Consider the following 16096-nt stretch of genomic DNA (forward strand, 5'->3'; position numbering starts at 1 on the left):
GATACCTTACCACATGCGAATTCATACCTGCTACACCGCGACAGGCAATGAGGTTGGGTAGAATCGCAGGTTGCTTCCGTCCCCTGTTGGCTTGTGTGCTGTGAGTGGCCCACATAAAGTGGGAAAGAGCACCGTCAAAACTAAAGCATTCACTCACAGCCCTCATCTTCTGCCCAGAGATTTCCCCCTTGCAGCCGAAGCGACCTCCCGCAAACCTGGGTCAGGCTACATCTACCAACTCAACAACAACACCTCACCCATCAGATCGATCCAAGATGTCGAGCGATCCAATCGGACCTACCGAGGGTCCTGGCAACCCGGTCGGAAAAGCCGTCGAGAACCAACAAGAAGCTGGCAACCAAGGAAAAGGTCGGAACAAGCGAGGCCGCCGCTGTTGAGAAGACCGTTGCACCTGCAACTGTTGTCGGCAAAAGCCCCGTCGTCGAGAACATTGATGAGGATGGCGATCTTGTCCTCCATGTCGGCCCCACTTCAAACCTGAGGGCATTCAAAATCGACTCCTCTACTCTTCGCCGCACCTCTGAAGTCTTCCGAGCGTGGATTTGCCGCTGGAGGACCGACAAACGAGCGATTCACAATGGGTATTCGACCTGCCGGAGGACGACCCCGCCAGTCTCAAAACTATCCTTCATATTGTCCACGGACAGTTTGACCAAGCCACAAAGACCATGGCGGAGAGCGACGGCAGTATGCTATACGAGCTGCTGGTGCTTTGCGACAAATATAACATGGCCTACATGATCAAGCCCTGGGCTAATGCATGGCTCAATCGCACCATCAAGGACACGCAAGATAAGCCCAGCTACTGGAAGCTTGCATTCATTGCTTGGGAATTAGGACGTTATGATCTATTCACCGAGAGCTGTCAAAATATCATCCTTGCGTCCCAGGCTTCCCATGATGGAAGCGGACTAGTGGCTTATGGATGCCAGTTGGGTGACTGCCGCCTTGGCCCTCTCAAGATGGAAGGTTTGTGCATGGTCGTGTTCATCAGCCATTTCGTACTGCCGACTAACAGAAGAACGATAGAGAGATTCGAACCGATCAGGTACGCGATTATTCAAGCTCTACTCGACTTCTACCACACTGAGGTCAAGGATCGTCTGCTTGAGAAGGTCCCTACCCACAGTCCCGTTCAACCTACTGCATCGCACTCTGTAGGGAGATCACCAACCCTGTCATTCGGCAACACTCGCCAAACCTCATCTCGTTCCCCAATGACCAACACCGCGTGCAATCAGATTGTTCTGGGGGGCATCATCCAGGCCACCGTGACGCTACTACGGGGCTCAACCAAAACTGAGAATATGGACGCTGGAATCTTGGTCCTTCTTCCCACTGAGGCATCTGAGCTCAAGGATAGCCCTGCCAAGCTCATTGGACAGATGACTACTATCTTCCAAGCCGTTCAGCCATGGGGATCTGCTCACGAGAACTGCCATCCTGCAGCCAGGTTTCTGTCTTTTCAGAAAACCATCAAGGAGTTCACGGCAGAGTGTAATAAAGGATGGGAGGGTCTGCTGTTGACTCCAGCAGATAAAAGCAGACTGGCCAAGAGAAAGGTGCTCTTTGACTGAGGCATTGTTCTTCGTAGATAGGCCTTGTTCTAGATGAGTAGTTAAAACGCCTCTTGATCGTCTTGTCAAGTCTCCCGACTATCTCTAAAAGCCGATCAGCTATATTGTCAGACTTTGAGTCTCGTTGAACGTGTGTGCTGCCTATCTTTGAGGGAACCTTGTACAAATATTCTTAAAGGCCTATTCACTCTCTTAGAGCTATTACATCAAGTTACACATGCCATCACTTCACCAGACATTTATCCCAAGCCTATCCCGCTTCCCCTGCATCACCTTAAACAGATTCGTCAAACTACCCTTGCCATGATGTTCAACACACACTGGTCCCAAACCTTTCCCGTTTCCTTTGAATTATCTCAATGTGCTCCTTACTGAGAAGGTTCTTCGTGTCAAACTGAAAGCCCGTGTGACACACCGCGACTGAAACTCATACAGGAAAGGTGGATTTCCGAAGTCTTGATGGGAAATTTGAGATCCGCCCGGCTGAAATGAAGAGAACCCATACGACGAAGCCCGCCCAAGATAGAAGCATCGCAGAGCTCCCTGCCCACGCTGGTGAAGGTTTGGTCTCCACTGTGGATGTTCCTCTTGCAAACACGGCTGGTGGTGTAGGCAACCACCGTTTTTGTATATCAAAGCTGCTTGGTCGTTCGGCACCAGCAACCGCTTCGCTGCAATACACTCAAGCATATCAGTTGACAGAGGACCTATGTGGGCATGGTTGGTCAGGCATATGGCCTCATATGTCACTTTGTTGGTTGGGCCAAGGTTGGAATGGAGGATTATGTTTTTGAGAAACTGGGCGAAGGTGTCGGCATCTCCAAGGTCCCAGCTTGATTGTTAACGCTGAAGGACCGTTAAGGATGCTGGGAGTCTGTGGAGGTGGCAAAAGTCTTTCTCATGGGCGTCACCCACGGGGTCAAGAGGTGTATGATGTCACACTTTGTCGGCCAGATTCTTCCACGGCTTATCTGCAAATATGTCTGAATCGCGGCTGAAACATCACCATGCTTCAACGTAAACGTACCGTCAACAGTTGATGACTGGCGTTGTGGTCGAAGGTCGTGGCGGTGGACCGGGTGGTGGGATGACACGAAGGCAAACGGGTGGGTGTTGACTGGAAGCCAACAAAGTGGCAGTGGGTTGCGGAAGGGGGTGACTTGCTCTTTCCTATTCCATTTGTACTGGGCCCTAGAAGACAGCAGAACGATTCAATTCCTTCTTCCGAGCAAATCCTTTCGGCACGCCGCCCGTGGGGGTCCTACAAGATACCAAACTTTCACTGGCTCGGTCATTCAGACCGTTCGCCTCCGTCAATCGTCGACTTAATGGCCGATTCCGCTTGTTTGCCTTCTATTTGCTGCCCGAGGTTAGGTCCCGGAACAGTTGGTTTGGCGTGAAAGCAGCCTTCCCGTCCTCGATCTGTTTGCCCATTTGCTAACAAAAATTGATATTGGCCAGGTCTCAGCGGGCGTTTACGTTAGCTTTCAGACACCCGCAAAAACTGGTTCTCTTTTTCGCTCTTTCCCATCTCTTACCTCCAACACCACCAACAACTCATCAACCCAAGGCCGTCGCTATGGCTTCAGTTAAGGCGACATAATTTGGGGAAATGCTCACCGTTGGAAAGCCCCCAAAGGACAAGCCATTCAAAGTTGATGCATCAGCACTACGACGCGCTTCTCCGGTGTGGAAATCTATGCTGTTCGAGCCATGGGCCGAATCGAGGCCAATGACGTTTCCAAATGGCTTGAGCAACTTCCCGAGGACTATGCCGATGCTTTAACAGTGATCCTGGGCATCATTCATGCCAAATACAACTCTGGTCTAAAATGGACCAGGCCGCATGCTGGGTAAGATCAAAGATATCTTATCTTATACAGTACATGACCCTTTATCTCTTGCCACCCAAATCCTAATCATTATCTTGCCTACACTCTAGATGATGTTGCCCAAATCCGTTTATTTCTTGTGGAAAGTCTTTTGGACTTTTTGAACACCGAGATCAAACTTCGTCTTTCTGAGACAACACCCGTGAAGAACGGTCAGCATGCGCGGCTGCTCAAAAGCAAGGCTTGTGATGACCTTCTTCTCAGAGGTATCATTCGAGGCACAGCAAAAGGACTCCAAGGCACTGTACACCCCAGAGATGCCACGAGGTTTTGCATCGGTGTCGAAAGTCTGGAAAGCACTTGCTCAGCTGTCTTTGAGGGTCTAAAAGCCCGCGCTCATGTGATCAAAGGCAACTGGGATGGGTACAATTCGAGGTACGATTCAGCCTCATCACACAATATGTGCAGCCCATCCCAACGGTTTCGCGATTCGCATCCAAGACCAGGTCAAAGGCGCTGTCCAAGATTGATGTGATATTGCAATCCGATGACTACAAGGGAAGGATGAAAAAACAGCGTGAGAAAATCGGATTGAAATCTTTATGAATCCATGAAGGTACCAATTCAGCCTAGGTAGTTCTGCCATTGTGTCTTCGTGAAGGCAAGCTCAACGAGTTTGACATAATTCCATCCCTATTCAGGTAACTTTGAGTGTAGTGGACTCTGAAAGCTTTGTAGGCGGGTGGGTCTTCAAATCTCTCAGCGAGGCATCTCGATTGTACCTTCCTTCGACCCCTCTCGTCAATCTTAACTACCTTTTGCACATCACTATGCAGTTGCCTAGGCATGAATCTAGGTTTCTCCTTCTGCACACTGACAAAGAAGCAGGAAATTGAGAGCCCGGGCTTAATTCTTTTCTTTCTACATTTTACTTCCACCTTGGCCTCGCTTACTTCTCAACCACATCTCCCCTACACTATCCTTCCAATATTCTACTAAACCCCATCTCCAGGCAGAGGTACAGCCGTGAGGCATTGGGAAGCGTTGAGGGTAAGTGAGTTACACCTGATCTTATATACACTTACAGGCACTGATTTATTGTGAAAAGAGCTGGTAATCAGGGCTTGAAACAGTAGTTCAATCCAATGAATAATCTTTGATGGCCTCGAAGTAACTAATAAAGAAAGGTAAAATACTAAGAAATATAACAGGGTGTGGTGAACCCCTATCCAGAACCTCTGAAAGGGATACTGGTTGAAGGTACTTCTGAATAATCCTGGTTCGGTATAGCTAAACAGTGTACAACAAATGGCTTGTCTCAATCACAATAGCTAAGATACTAAGGATTGTAACTTGTATTGCATACTGCGGAACCGTCTATCTACACCAGCCAGTTCCTCCGTATATATAGACCTCGGGACCCTGAGGTGCTCGCCCTGCTATGGCCCCGATCACTCCTAGCACATTGCATCCTGCGAAGTGCTCGTGCTTCTTGGCGCCATAGCACTTCTGGCCAGCCCTGACTGGCTGTCTCCTGATTTCCCTAATGATTGGCTGGGGACGTCCTGCGCCCCACATACTGCGCGACCTGCCGTTGGGTTAACTGTGACAAATAGCTTTACGCTAATACTAAGACCTGATATATTTAGTTAGTTAATAATATTTCTATAGTAGCCGTATGCTACCTTATTAATTGCCCCACTTCCAACCACTGGTTCTTGATGTGTAGGTGGCTATTAGGCCGTGGTGTGATCGATTGGTTCTTTGACGTGTGATACTAACGGGCAGCGAATGGGTCAGGTAGCACTAGGTTCTCTAATACGCCCTTTGGATGACATCTTCACGCTGTAACCGGGTAGCTTCGGCAAACAATGAATGATAAAACTTTCCGCACATCGGAGCTCCTGTCAACTGCTCCTCGCCCTGACACCAACGCTACCATCCAAGCTCTGAATCCCTCCACCATGCCAGTCACCAGAATAGCCGCCACCGCTTCCGAAGCAACGCTTTTCAAATCCCTTCACCACAACCCGACCAAACCTCTGCTCCTCGCCAACGCCTACGATGCCACCTCAGCCCGCATCATCGCCTCTCTCCCAGGATGCAGAGCCCTAGCGACAGCCTCCTACGCACTGGCATTATCCATAGGCAAAGCCGATGAAACACTCACGTTGGAAGACAACATCTCTCTTTGCCGTCCCATCGCTGCCGTGGCTCACGAGTTCAACCTACCATTGACAGTGGATATCCAAGATGGCTATGCCGGGCCAGGAGACCACGCAGAACTTAGATCTGTCATTGAAAAGGTGATACTCGAGCTTGGAGCTGTGGGTGTGAACCTGGAGGATACCTGGCATGAAAGCACCTCTGGGGATATGGTACCGGAGGATGAGGCTATCGAGAGGATCAAGACTGTTATTAGGACGGCAAGAGAGCTTGGGGTGATGGACTTTGTGGTGAATGCGAGGTCGGATACATTCTTGATGGGTGGGAGCTTGGACGAGTCGATTAGACGTGGGAAGAGGTATCTTGATGAGGGAGGGGCAGAGACGGTGTTTATTTTCTGGCCGAGGAACAAGGAGATGGAGAAGGCCGATGTTCAAAAGGTGATTGACGAGCTAGGGGGGAGGGTGAATGTGAGTTGCCGGCTCGGGGGCCAGTTGACCCCGGGGGAGCTGGGGGAGATGGGGGCGGCGAGGGTGAGTGTCGGGCCGCAGGTGTTTTTGGCTGCGGCGGAGGCGATCAAGAAGGCGGCGGCGGCAGTGTTTGAGAGTTGAACGAGGCGCTCATCAATGTCGAAGATCGGGCTTGTTTTCAATAGGCCAATGTAAAAGCAAGATCGAAAACTGATGGCAACACGAGTCCACAGCAAAGAGGTTTGCTGAACCAGGATTACGGAGTATTCTTTGTTGGTTACGAGAGTGCGCCTCGTCTTACCAACTCCTTCCTTTTCCGAATTGATCAAGGTCATCTTATTCGCTCTTGCTCTCATACATATTCGGAAATGTCAGATCTCCCGAACTTGCCGCGGGGGTAAGGGGTCGATCTGGTTGTTGGTTCACATAAAACGGGAAGGTGCCGAGACCTTTTTCTTTGTGAAACCAGGCATCTTTACCCCGCCCTACACTGCTACTGTTGCACTGCACACCACTAATCGGATTGGCCTATGGGCAGCTGTTCCGGCGAATGGGGATTGGGGAGTGACCAGGTGCCTCCTTGAGATAAATTTTATGGAGTGTTTGTCGCACCATGACGTATCCTCCACTTGACCTCAACCCACCTTCATTCATATCATATTCCATACGGCCACCATCGTTATTTCGCACAAAAAGCATCTCACTGTATTGAGTGCCTGCCCACTAGAATATGTATCTGCTTTTCACTACGCTAACGGTCCTTGCGGCCATGTAGGTCACTCATCTCCCTACAACGACCCTGGCCCAGAAAACTAACAAAATCACAGTGTTAGCTTCTCGACCTCCCAAGCCCAAATCACCGCGGCTCCTTCTATCCCCACCGTCTCTGGCTGCCCTGCCGTCCTATCTGTTACTGACATCTGCTCAACATGTATGACTCTGGCTTGCATCACCACAGCAGAAGTAACAGTGGGATGCTCCGGATGCCCAGAGATCCCAGCGACGGTTTTCAGCGGGTACCCGTGCGAAGGGGGGTGTGACCAGTTGGGTGGATGCAAGACGCTGTATCAGGTGGTGACTGCCCAGGCAGATCAATGTGAGTCTGGACCACTGGTACCGCTGCCGTCAATAACGGACGGAGGGGAGAGCGCCATCACTGGTGGTGAGGACGCTACGACAGGTTCGGAGACCTTCCTGCAGTGTATCGCTATCCAGTGGATGACGGGTACTCGCTAACAATGATGATCCAACAGGCGACGCAAGTGGCACCCAGACAGTCACCGAGACAGGTGAAGGGGTTGGGCCTACGGGGACGCCTACTACAACGGGTACAGTGACAATCAGCACCAGTGGTGGGAGAAAGTTATCGCCCTTTAGGCTGTGGTAGCTATTCAGTCCTCCAAATATCACGGCCGCAACTTTTTTGGCTCTTGAAGAGACCAAGATCTCTGTCCCCACTATTGATGCATATAAATAAGGAAACTGGACTGGCAGACTGAACCTCGAACGGTATCTGACAGGCTGAAATTTCTCGGATCCTGCGTCCACCGCCGCCTTGGCGAATGCAAAGTCCGATCCCTGCCTGTTTTGGCCGGTCCCTGCTTCATCGAATCGAGACTGCTACCTCATCAAACTGCTAATATTTCGAGCTTGAAGTTCATGTTTACTGGATTCTTGAAAGACCTAACATTTGAAATCATGAGTCGATCTTGGACTGCGGGTCCACTCACACCAGGCCATGAAGCCACCGACCACAGTTCTCTGAGCCCTACGGCGCGCCCTCAGCGGATCAAATGTTGATCATGCACTAGACCCCGGGATGGCGTCCGAATAGCCCAGGCCAAGCACTGAAGCGAGGAGCACAGTAAGCCTTAGCGATGTACGCAGCAATGACGCTATTCCGAAACAATGTGATAACCCGCTTGACCCACCACCACCCTCCCGCGTTGTCAGCGGCATGGTTACGAGCTCTTAAAAACAAAAATATCCCCTGAGCTAGTCCTGACTCTTCTCTTTCACCGTTTACCACCAACAACCCATAGGAACGACGACAACCACGCGGCGGAAAGCTCTTGGGTAACGGCAAGTGAAGGAAAATGGCCAACTATCAACACCAATATGGCCAACCAGCGACCGAGTACTCAGCCCTTCCTGAGGTAGCTGACAACTCGACAAGGGCTCCCGAGGTTGTGACACAGAATCACACCAGAGTGGGAGGCGGAGGAGGGACGGCGGCCTATTCTCCACCAGCGTACGAGCAAGGGTTCAAGCCTTACAGTGAAACAGCCACAGCGGTGGCCGCTGTGCAGCCTTCGGCTCCCGAGTTCTCGGAAACAGCATCTCCGGGTCCAAACAAAAAGGTCACGATCCTGTCGGTCCTGGTCGGCATTCTCGCGGTAGCGGTGATCGCATTGGCAGCAACAACGGGGCTGATGGCCAAGAAAGCAAACGACAAGGATGCACAAATCGCGAGCATGACTGCTGAACTTCAGACTGTTCAGTCGTCATCCGACGGCAGCAACAGCAGCAACGAAGTGGCAGCATCAGAAAAGGAGACCGTGACAGTCACAGTGGCTGCGCCCAGTGCCACGGGAACTGGCTCGTCGGATGGCTCTTCTTCCACGTCTGCTTTCTTGATAGAGGATGTCTCCAATGGATGCAATGACCGACCAGAGTCATTTACCGGGAAGGATTACACCACCAGCTGTATGTATTGTCACCCTTGGTCCCCCATGTTATGGCTCGTGATGCTAACAAGTGTGCAGTGTACGGCAATGTTGTGTTCAGACGGTACTGCAACCAAAAGACCACCTCTGTCCCCATCTACGCAATGCACACCCCCGACTTTGAAACATGTCTGGAGGCGTGTGCAAGCTGGTCCCAGGCTTTGCCCTACGCCTTCTCGGATGTTTCTGACAAGAACAGGGTCAATGTGACGTGCTCTGCGGTCAACTTTGTGCCAAAATGGACGGATAAGAAGGAGTCGGCAAGGAAGCAGTCGAGGGGAAACTGTTACTTCAAGAGCGGCGAGCAGACCGAGGAGAAGAGCCTGAGATCCAGCATTGGTGATACTACGGTCAGCCACGCCGCCATTGTGATTAAGCAGGCTGCCAAGAAGGACTGATATTCTTTTGTTGCCTTTTTTTTGGGTTGGGGGGGGGCCTGGTTAACTCTTTGGGACACTCTGGGTGTATATACCCTACTTCAATGTAATTTATATTCCGTTTTCTTTTTGTTCTTTTTGCTCTTTTTTGTTTGTTTTGAAGGTTGTAAGTGGTTGGCGAACAGTCGATGGACCCGACTCGGGATGGTTTCGGAGTCGGAGAAATGTCACGGGGTGGGCAGCAACTCACGGAATGGAAAGCACTGAGGGGGATTGCCGTCACCACAACCCCTGACACCTCCACCCCACCCGTTGAGTCGCGCGCAGTCGAGCACTTAAAACCCCACCACATCATCCCATTTGACCTCTCTGTGATTCTCGCCTTGTCCCATCACGGTATCCAAAATGATACCCTCCAGCCTTACGAGCACGTATCAGCAGTACAAATAGGACACCGACATCGTTGCATCATGGCTGGCCCTGACGGGAATGATGTTTGGCTGTCCGGATGAGCTCCTCAAGTCCACCACCTCGCTCAGTTCATTGTTGATCACCACAAGGACAAGGCAAAGCCATCAGTCTATGTGCCCACCACCTTCAGCAAGGCCATTGAGTGCGCCATCAATGTCCGCAAGGGGTTTGCCTCTTCTTGAAAAGTCAGGGGCTACTCTCAACATGACGGCCGATGAAAAGCACAACTTCTTTGTCGGCGTGCTCGAGAAGGTCCGCGATACCCTCAAGCCTCTCTTGTAGCAGTCCACCTTCAAGAAGGGGCTTGACGAGACAGAGGAGGTGTCCCATCTGTTCAAGGAGCACGGCCACATGAACGACATGCTTGAAAAGCTCGCTCTGTCCATCCATGCGCTCAAGGGACAGGTCGAGCCGAAGCCCAGCGTGCAGGGCTCGTACCCGTTCGACATGGCACTGTACTTGGTGTTGAACACGTGCATGATCAACGCCGGCATCCTGTTGGGCGGCTGGCTCGCCATGTCTCACAAGCATGGAGACACTGCTACCATGTCCTATAATTGGGTGGTACGACGAGACTATTGCATACGAAACTCTTTCTCAGCAGAGAAGATTCAAACAGAACCGCGCTGCGTTTCTGGAACTGTGTCCCAGAATTTGATCGTCTTGGCAAGATGGGGTACAATAACCAGCGTGACAAGGCGTTCAACACGGTGCCGCCTGTCGTGGATGAGCTCAGCCGAGGCATGTATCCGATGAGTGTGGATGGACTGGGGGACGACCCCATGCCACTGTGGTTGATTCTTGCGGCGTCGCTCCATCTCGATGTTGTCAGGCTTCTTGGTGATGAGATTGATCATCCGTGGTGCGAGATGGTAGCCTTTGACCCCCTTGTGTGTCAAACCATCAAAGACCACAGACCTCGTGAGCTGAGCCCATGATTCCGCACTTCAAACAGTTCTCGACTTCCACCGCGATGAGATTTCCAAAAGGATAAAACGCTCCGGGTCATGGGATATCCTCATACTCGGCATACTCCAGCAGCGGGAATTCAAGCTCACGGGATATCTCAGACGTCGCCTGTGGAAAACGCCGGTGAGATGCCGAAGCATACCTTTAACTACCTTCTCAGCCTTCTCAAGTCGCGGATCTACAGCAACAAGTCCCATGCCACGCTCGCAGCCACGAGACGTGCTGCCCGTTGAGGATTTTCAAAAGCTGAAGAGAAAGCTCTTGGAAGACGTCGAGTACCGGAAGACGTTGCTCTTCACCGACGAGATGAGAGAGGATGCGAAGCGGCAGCGGGTGATTTGGTTCGGCGTTGAGAATCCGAGGTGATGGAGCGGAATAATCATAATAGCCTATACAATCCTGTAGTTACAAAGTAATAGTTGTGTGTGTTGGGGTATGGTTCGGTCATTACCACCATCGGCCAGTGACGTCATGGCCCATGCACGCACCGTCCACACAGTCTAGACTCTGTGGCCTAACTCTATTTATGCGCAACTGAACATGTCGAAGACAGTGGCTACCCATACGAATAAGAGATGGTCATCGTAGAACAAAACATCTGCCACCCCAGAAACATGTGGATTCAAGCATCGGCGGGTTTAAAGCTGTACATGAGACAGTGCGTTAGGTGCAATGCTTTGGATTCGTGCGGTCCACCAACCAGCTGCTGCGGGCAGACGTCCGGAGACAAAGATAGACAGCTGCTTGGGATAGGACTATGGCCTCTGGGTTTCACCATGCGTCTTTGCAGCCGCTTTTCCTACGGCCCGCCCGAGGTCCCTTCCACGCCCCCCACCTCCGCCCATCACCCTTCTACCCGTCAAGAGAACGTGCAAGACACTCAGATATGGCGCCTGTGAGAGTTGCAGGAAAAAGAGACACAAGTGCGACGGCCACCGGCCGGCATGCGGAGCCTGATGGATTCCGTTCCAAGCTTGACCGCTGGTTCCGACAGCTCCCAGAGCCATCGACATACCGAAACGTTCACAACCTCCCCAACGAACCCGCCTCCAAGACCATCCCCCACACGTCCCACGACTACAAATTCTACGACGTTCTCTGGAAGCTCCCCCTTCTCCCCATGGGCAATGAGCTCTTCCCCGGCTCCTACGGTGTCAGAGCCGGTGCAGTGAATAGCCGAAGACTGGGGCTGTGAACAGAAATTAGCAACGCAGATGGTTCGAGGTGCTTGGCTGAGACGGTCTGTCCCATGAGAAATAGCACCACAAGTCTTCATTGATAAGTCCCTTATCTGGCTATTCTACCCAGTACAGTCTACATCACCGTTACGCCATTTCTTCACGTTTGAAGCGACAGGGCCGTTGAGAGAGCCGATTGGGTCAGCTGGCTTTTTCCGCGGGATCGCAGGACACCAAGCGTCGGGCCATGACTCAGCCAGATGCCCTGGTCGAAGGTTTGACAACGACCGTTCCTGCCTATGAAGCCCAGGTGTCTTCAATATTTTCATGTCTACATCAAGCCATCACGTAAAGATCGAACAGGCACTCACTTCGATCCATGACCATGACGACGACAAGGCGGCACTTTACGCTGGCCTGATGCACACAAGAGACTCGGCCTTGAACATGTATGGTATGAATGCCGGTCCGAGCGACCAACTCTCAAGCCGCCTGGCAACGTTCTACATGTGGTTGGTTAGCAACGGTCTCGCGGATGACACGAGGGCGTTAACAACAAGCTTACCTTTGCCTCAGGGGTAAGATCCGTCGCGCCGGTTAACTGGTCTTGACACAGGGCTTCCTCCACCGTGCCTGGCCACGCACAGGTGATGGTGTCGAATAGAACCACCAGCCAGTCCATGCCGACATGGAACGAGGGGAACTGGACGACATATTCCCGGAGAGCGGGCCAGATCACAAAGTCCAGGATCATTGGGTGTGGCATAAAGTACTGGTTGGGCGTCGGGCGGAGCCACATGGGTATCGACTCGAAATGTTCCTCGGTCGGCATAATCATCCACTGCGTCACCCAGAACAGTACGTACATGAATCCAAAGGACGTCATGGAGCGACGCCTCTCGCTCATGATGCTGTGAACAACCCTGACGGCCCACTGCGACAGCAACGGGGCCTTTTCGAAATGGTCCCGGTCGCACAAGGCCCCCACATGTGCGTGTGTACCCAACACGTCCTCTGACGACGACGCCTCTTGTAACCTCGCCTGAGCCTCGGCAAGAAAGCCAAACAGAAACCCTCGCAACGTCCCGTCGAAATCCGAATGGGCGAGCATCATGCTCCAACGGGGCACGAACAGGCTGCGAGGTATGGTGCCCGGGGCGGCGAGCCTGTCGTGGTCGCTGAGGATGTTGGGATGAATCCGAAGGTTGTCTCGGATATGCCGAGGCGCGTTCAAGGCTATCCCCCCCTGGAGTCCGACGGCAAATGGCCATATTTTCACGATCTTCACGCCGGCGGTATGCGTCTTCTCGGAAGCCCCGTCAATCTCTGCATGAGGCTGGGGAGGAGTCTGCAATACAACAACGCTTCCAGCTCTCGGGTCAATCTCCTCGGCCAAGACATTTGAGGGAATGTGTCCAAACTCGCTGCGGTCGAAGGTGGGAGTAAGGAAGTCCTCCTGGGTGGTTGACAACAACATATTCGGGTGGTAATGCTGGATCTCGACTCCATCGTGATGAATAAAACTTCCAGGAGTCACTGCCAGCGTGGCGATGTCGGGTATGGCAGAAAGGGATGCGGAAGCTGAAGCCACGGCATGGGCCAGCTGATCGACCGTGTCTCCTAGTCTGAGGCGCGCCAGCAAGAGCGCGGCATCTTGGTCTGTACTCAACCGAAGTCCATCGACGACGCGTTCCAAGCGGGAGACCTGGGATGTAAGAGCATTGTTTTCGGCTTTGAGCTGGTCGACTCGGGTTGCACCCTCGGGTCTGTCATACACGCAGACAGCATCTCGACGCAGGCATTCGGTGCATGTTGGGCGTTTTCCATCGCACTGGGAGTTCAAAGAGTCACGTCATCAGCATGGGGCCAACAAGAGGACAGAAGGCTCACAAGACTAACCTTTCGCCTCCTCTCTCTGCAGTTGATACACGGGCTTCTGGTTTTGGCAGGCACGGGCCGGAGTTTGCTACTGGGTTCGCTGCTCCCTGGCGATGGCCGAGCGGGTGCTGGCGCCAGCGGGCGCATTAGTCTCGAGAACCCCAGCTCAGTGTGTATCTGATTGTGTAGATAACGGCCGAGTTTTCGAGTTATGGCGGTCAGCGCCACAAATTTAGCAATCTCTTAACCGTAACCCCCCAGTGGGCGGGCTGGGATGTCTCCCTGAGACACGTGGGGGGAGGGAGGAGTTGGAGAGGGAGGGGGGGGAGGAGGGGCAATTGCCGCATTGAGGAACCGGGCCCTAACCCGACTTCTGTTAAGTTCCAGCGGCATCGGTCGAGTTGGGCAGCTTGTGTGCGTCGCCCGCGAGAATGCGAGTAGTCATGGTATGATAAGACAAAGACAGCCTAGTCTGCTGGTATGGATGAGGTATGGCAACTTGGCTCTTTAGTTTTGGTCTTTATTAGCCGCTTTCGGTCAGGCAAATGTCTAGATGGTGGGAACTGGAAAGAATAGAATTTTCTCTGCCCAGCGGCCTGTGTATGATGACACTACCTGTCATAAGGCAACTGGTACAAGACTGCCATTCACCACGCATGAACTACGGTAGATTGGCCACGGGTTGTGATTGGCTGGTTTAGTGTGGATTCTCCTGTTGCGGGTCCCCTTATGACCATGTGAGCATATTCCTGAATCTCTGGCACAGCCAAGCGGGGACCCGGGCAGAAGACCAGGCTTCTCTATGTTGCAATTCAAAGAGGACTGGAAGAAAACAAGCTTTAGCATTGGGCAGAATCATGGACTGTGGCTTGTAGACTGAAACCTTGTGCAACGGACACAGCTTGGGCTAAGCTACAAAACACCACTTATCCACATACCTAACCATCCTACACAAACTCATAACACAAATAACCCCCCTTGATATCCATCACATCCGCCACCGTCGCATTCGGAATGATTCCCAACGAAGACATGACATGCCCCAAAGTAATCTCCTTGCCCCCATCACCACTCATCGGATCCGGCGTCACGGCCAAAATCTCAGCAGTAGGCTTCCCCCACATGGCAGATTCCACCTCCATACCACCCGGAAACTCGGAAAACCCCACCGCCGGATCCTGCGCGTTGAGCCCGCTGATGTCCTTGAGCCTCGTATTGAGATCTTTCTTCTGCCAGTCCCACCACATCTTGTCCACGAAGCCGTGATGCAAAAAGAACAACGGGTCGCCTGACGAGGTGATTGAGTCCCCGTCCATCATTGCCAGCGCCATGTGCCCGACGAGATGAGGGCCCGAGTAGATGGCGTCCAGTGCCTGGCTGTAGGTTGGCCCGCTGATCGCCGAGGCGACATAGGTGGCACCACACTGTGTGCTGAGGGCGTTGGTGATGCGCCGGTTGACGCAGCGAGGTTGTGACTTGAACCCTGGGCCGATATTGACGGTGAGGTTTGCAAAAGGGCCATCAGCCACGCAGTTCTTTGAGCCTTTACCGGTGCCGCCGAAGCCAGTGACGGGATCGAAGACGGGGCTGGAGGAGAATTTGCCTGCGTCACGGGTCTCGTCCCAGTAGGGGAGGGGGCCAGAGTAGCCGCATTCTTTGAGGAGGAAGGCGAGGATGTTGATGTAGTACCGGTGATATGGGAGGAACTGGCCCGTGGTGTGGATTTGCAGGGCGTGAATTTGGTGAAGAGAGACAAGTTCGTCCCAGCGGGTTTTGGCGCCGGGGAGGCGGTTGAGCTTTTGGGGAGATTTGAGAAGGCAGGCGTTGGCGGCGAGGTAGGCTTTCTTGTCGGCTTCTTTCATGTCATGCCATGAAGGACGTTTCTGCGGGTTGGTGCATGCTGTGGCTGCGGGCACGGCGGCGCTGAGAGCGGTGCTGGCCGTGAGCAGGGCGATGAAGAAATCTCGGAGCATGATGCCGACTTTTTGGGTTCACTTTAGAGTCCAAGCCAGGCAGGACATTTTGGCGGTGCATTCGAGTTCAGATATAGATTTTCAGCATTTGACTGGTTTGTGCGTGTGCCCCAGTTGTCTCAGACGATGGAATCATGGATATTGACATACCTACATCAACTGTGCCAACAGAAATTGAATCTTCGGTTGCGGATAAATCTTGGCTGGCCATCTCCCCACAAAAGCAATTTCCAAGTGCCGCCCGTTCCTGCCGAGCGCTGTTGATTAGCAGCAGAGTATTATTTGGAGTATTTGCTTCCGAGCTTTTTCTGCGGTTGGTGGCTTCATGTTAACCCCATTGGTGCGCATCTACAACACATAGCCTGTCATATTCAGTATTACGTGGCCAAGGAATTGAGGCTAGATTTCTGTTGTTCTTACAGTACAAATACATCTTCAGTCAGGTGTTGAGAGCAAGT

General features: G+C 52.4%; 7 protein-coding genes across 7 annotated transcripts; 5 read left to right on the forward strand and 2 right to left on the reverse strand.

The window, feature by feature from the left end:
* Positions 1-47: 47 nt before the first annotated feature.
* On the forward strand, positions 48-1699 carry QC761_610060 (uncharacterized protein; the record flags this gene model as incomplete). The annotated part of the gene is made up of 4 exons (XM_062881419.1): positions 48-100; positions 195-602; positions 635-990; positions 1051-1699. 4 exons carry the CDS (start codon positions 48-50, stop codon positions 1596-1598), a joined length of 1365 nt encoding a protein of 454 aa, XP_062730156.1. The 3' UTR covers positions 1599-1699.
* Positions 1700-5301: 3602 nt separating this feature from the next.
* Positions 5302-6207, forward strand: QC761_610070 (uncharacterized protein; the record flags this gene model as incomplete). The annotated part of the gene is made up of 1 exon (XM_062881420.1): positions 5302-6207. The coding sequence occupies one exon, from the start codon at positions 5302-5304 to the stop codon at positions 6205-6207; it is 906 nt and encodes a 301-aa protein (XP_062730157.1).
* Positions 6208-6796: 589 nt separating this feature from the next.
* Positions 6797-7453, forward strand: QC761_610080 (uncharacterized protein; the record flags this gene model as incomplete). The annotated part of the gene is made up of 3 exons (XM_062881421.1): positions 6797-6837; positions 6894-7246; positions 7320-7453. The coding sequence occupies 3 exons, from the start codon at positions 6797-6799 to the stop codon at positions 7451-7453; spliced, it is 528 nt and encodes a 175-aa protein (XP_062730158.1).
* Positions 7454-8162: 709 nt separating this feature from the next.
* On the forward strand, positions 8163-9265 carry QC761_610085 (uncharacterized protein; the record flags this gene model as incomplete). The annotated part of the gene is given in 3 exon segments (XM_062881422.1): positions 8163-8772; positions 8832-9215; positions 9226-9265. 2 exon segments carry the CDS (start codon positions 8163-8165, stop codon positions 9188-9190), a joined length of 969 nt encoding a protein of 322 aa, XP_062730159.1. The 3' UTR covers positions 9191-9215; positions 9226-9265.
* Positions 9266-10311: 1046 nt separating this feature from the next.
* QC761_0099590 (uncharacterized protein) lies at positions 10312-10975 on the forward strand (the record flags this gene model as incomplete). The annotated part of the gene is made up of 3 exons (XM_062873092.1): positions 10312-10561; positions 10596-10732; positions 10820-10975. 3 exons carry the CDS (start codon positions 10312-10314, stop codon positions 10973-10975), a joined length of 543 nt encoding a protein of 180 aa, XP_062730160.1.
* An 885-nt stretch (positions 10976-11860) lies between these two features.
* QC761_610110 (uncharacterized protein) lies at positions 11861-14066 on the reverse strand. Its single transcript, XM_062881423.1, has 3 exons — positions 13687-14066; positions 12353-13618; positions 11861-12290 (listed from the first exon to the last, which is right to left on the reverse strand). Exons 1-3 carry the CDS (start codon positions 13810-13812, stop codon positions 12195-12197), a joined length of 1488 nt encoding a protein of 495 aa, XP_062730161.1. The 5' UTR covers positions 13813-14066; the 3' UTR covers positions 11861-12194.
* Positions 14067-14612: 546 nt separating this feature from the next.
* On the reverse strand, positions 14613-15638 carry QC761_610120 (uncharacterized protein; the record flags this gene model as incomplete). Its single annotated transcript, XM_062881424.1, has 1 exon — positions 14613-15638. The coding sequence occupies one exon, from the start codon at positions 15636-15638 to the stop codon at positions 14613-14615; it is 1026 nt and encodes a 341-aa protein (XP_062730162.1).
* Between the last annotated feature and the right edge of the window lie 458 nt (positions 15639-16096).

The sequence above is a fragment of the Podospora bellae-mahoneyi genome, chromosome 6, assembly GCF_035222275.1.
Source record: "Podospora bellae-mahoneyi strain CBS 112042 chromosome 6, whole genome shotgun sequence".
Classification (NCBI taxonomy): Eukaryota; Fungi; Ascomycota; class Sordariomycetes; order Sordariales; family Podosporaceae; genus Podospora; species Podospora bellae-mahoneyi.

Bases quoted from the DNA above. Each gene is read 5' to 3' on its own strand.
- QC761_610110 (XM_062881423.1), bottom strand. From the start codon at position 13,812: ATGCGCCCGCTGGCGCCAGCACCCGCTCGGCCATCGCCAGGGAGCAGC. The intron at 13,619-13,686 runs GTTAGTCTTGTG...TTGAACTCCCAG, and splicing joins GCAGAGAGAGGAGGCGAAAG to TGCGATGGAAAACGCCCAAC. The intron at 12,291-12,352 runs GTAAGCTTGTTG...AACCACATGTAG, and splicing joins ATCTTACCCCTGAGGCAAAG to AACGTTGCCAGGCGGCTTGA.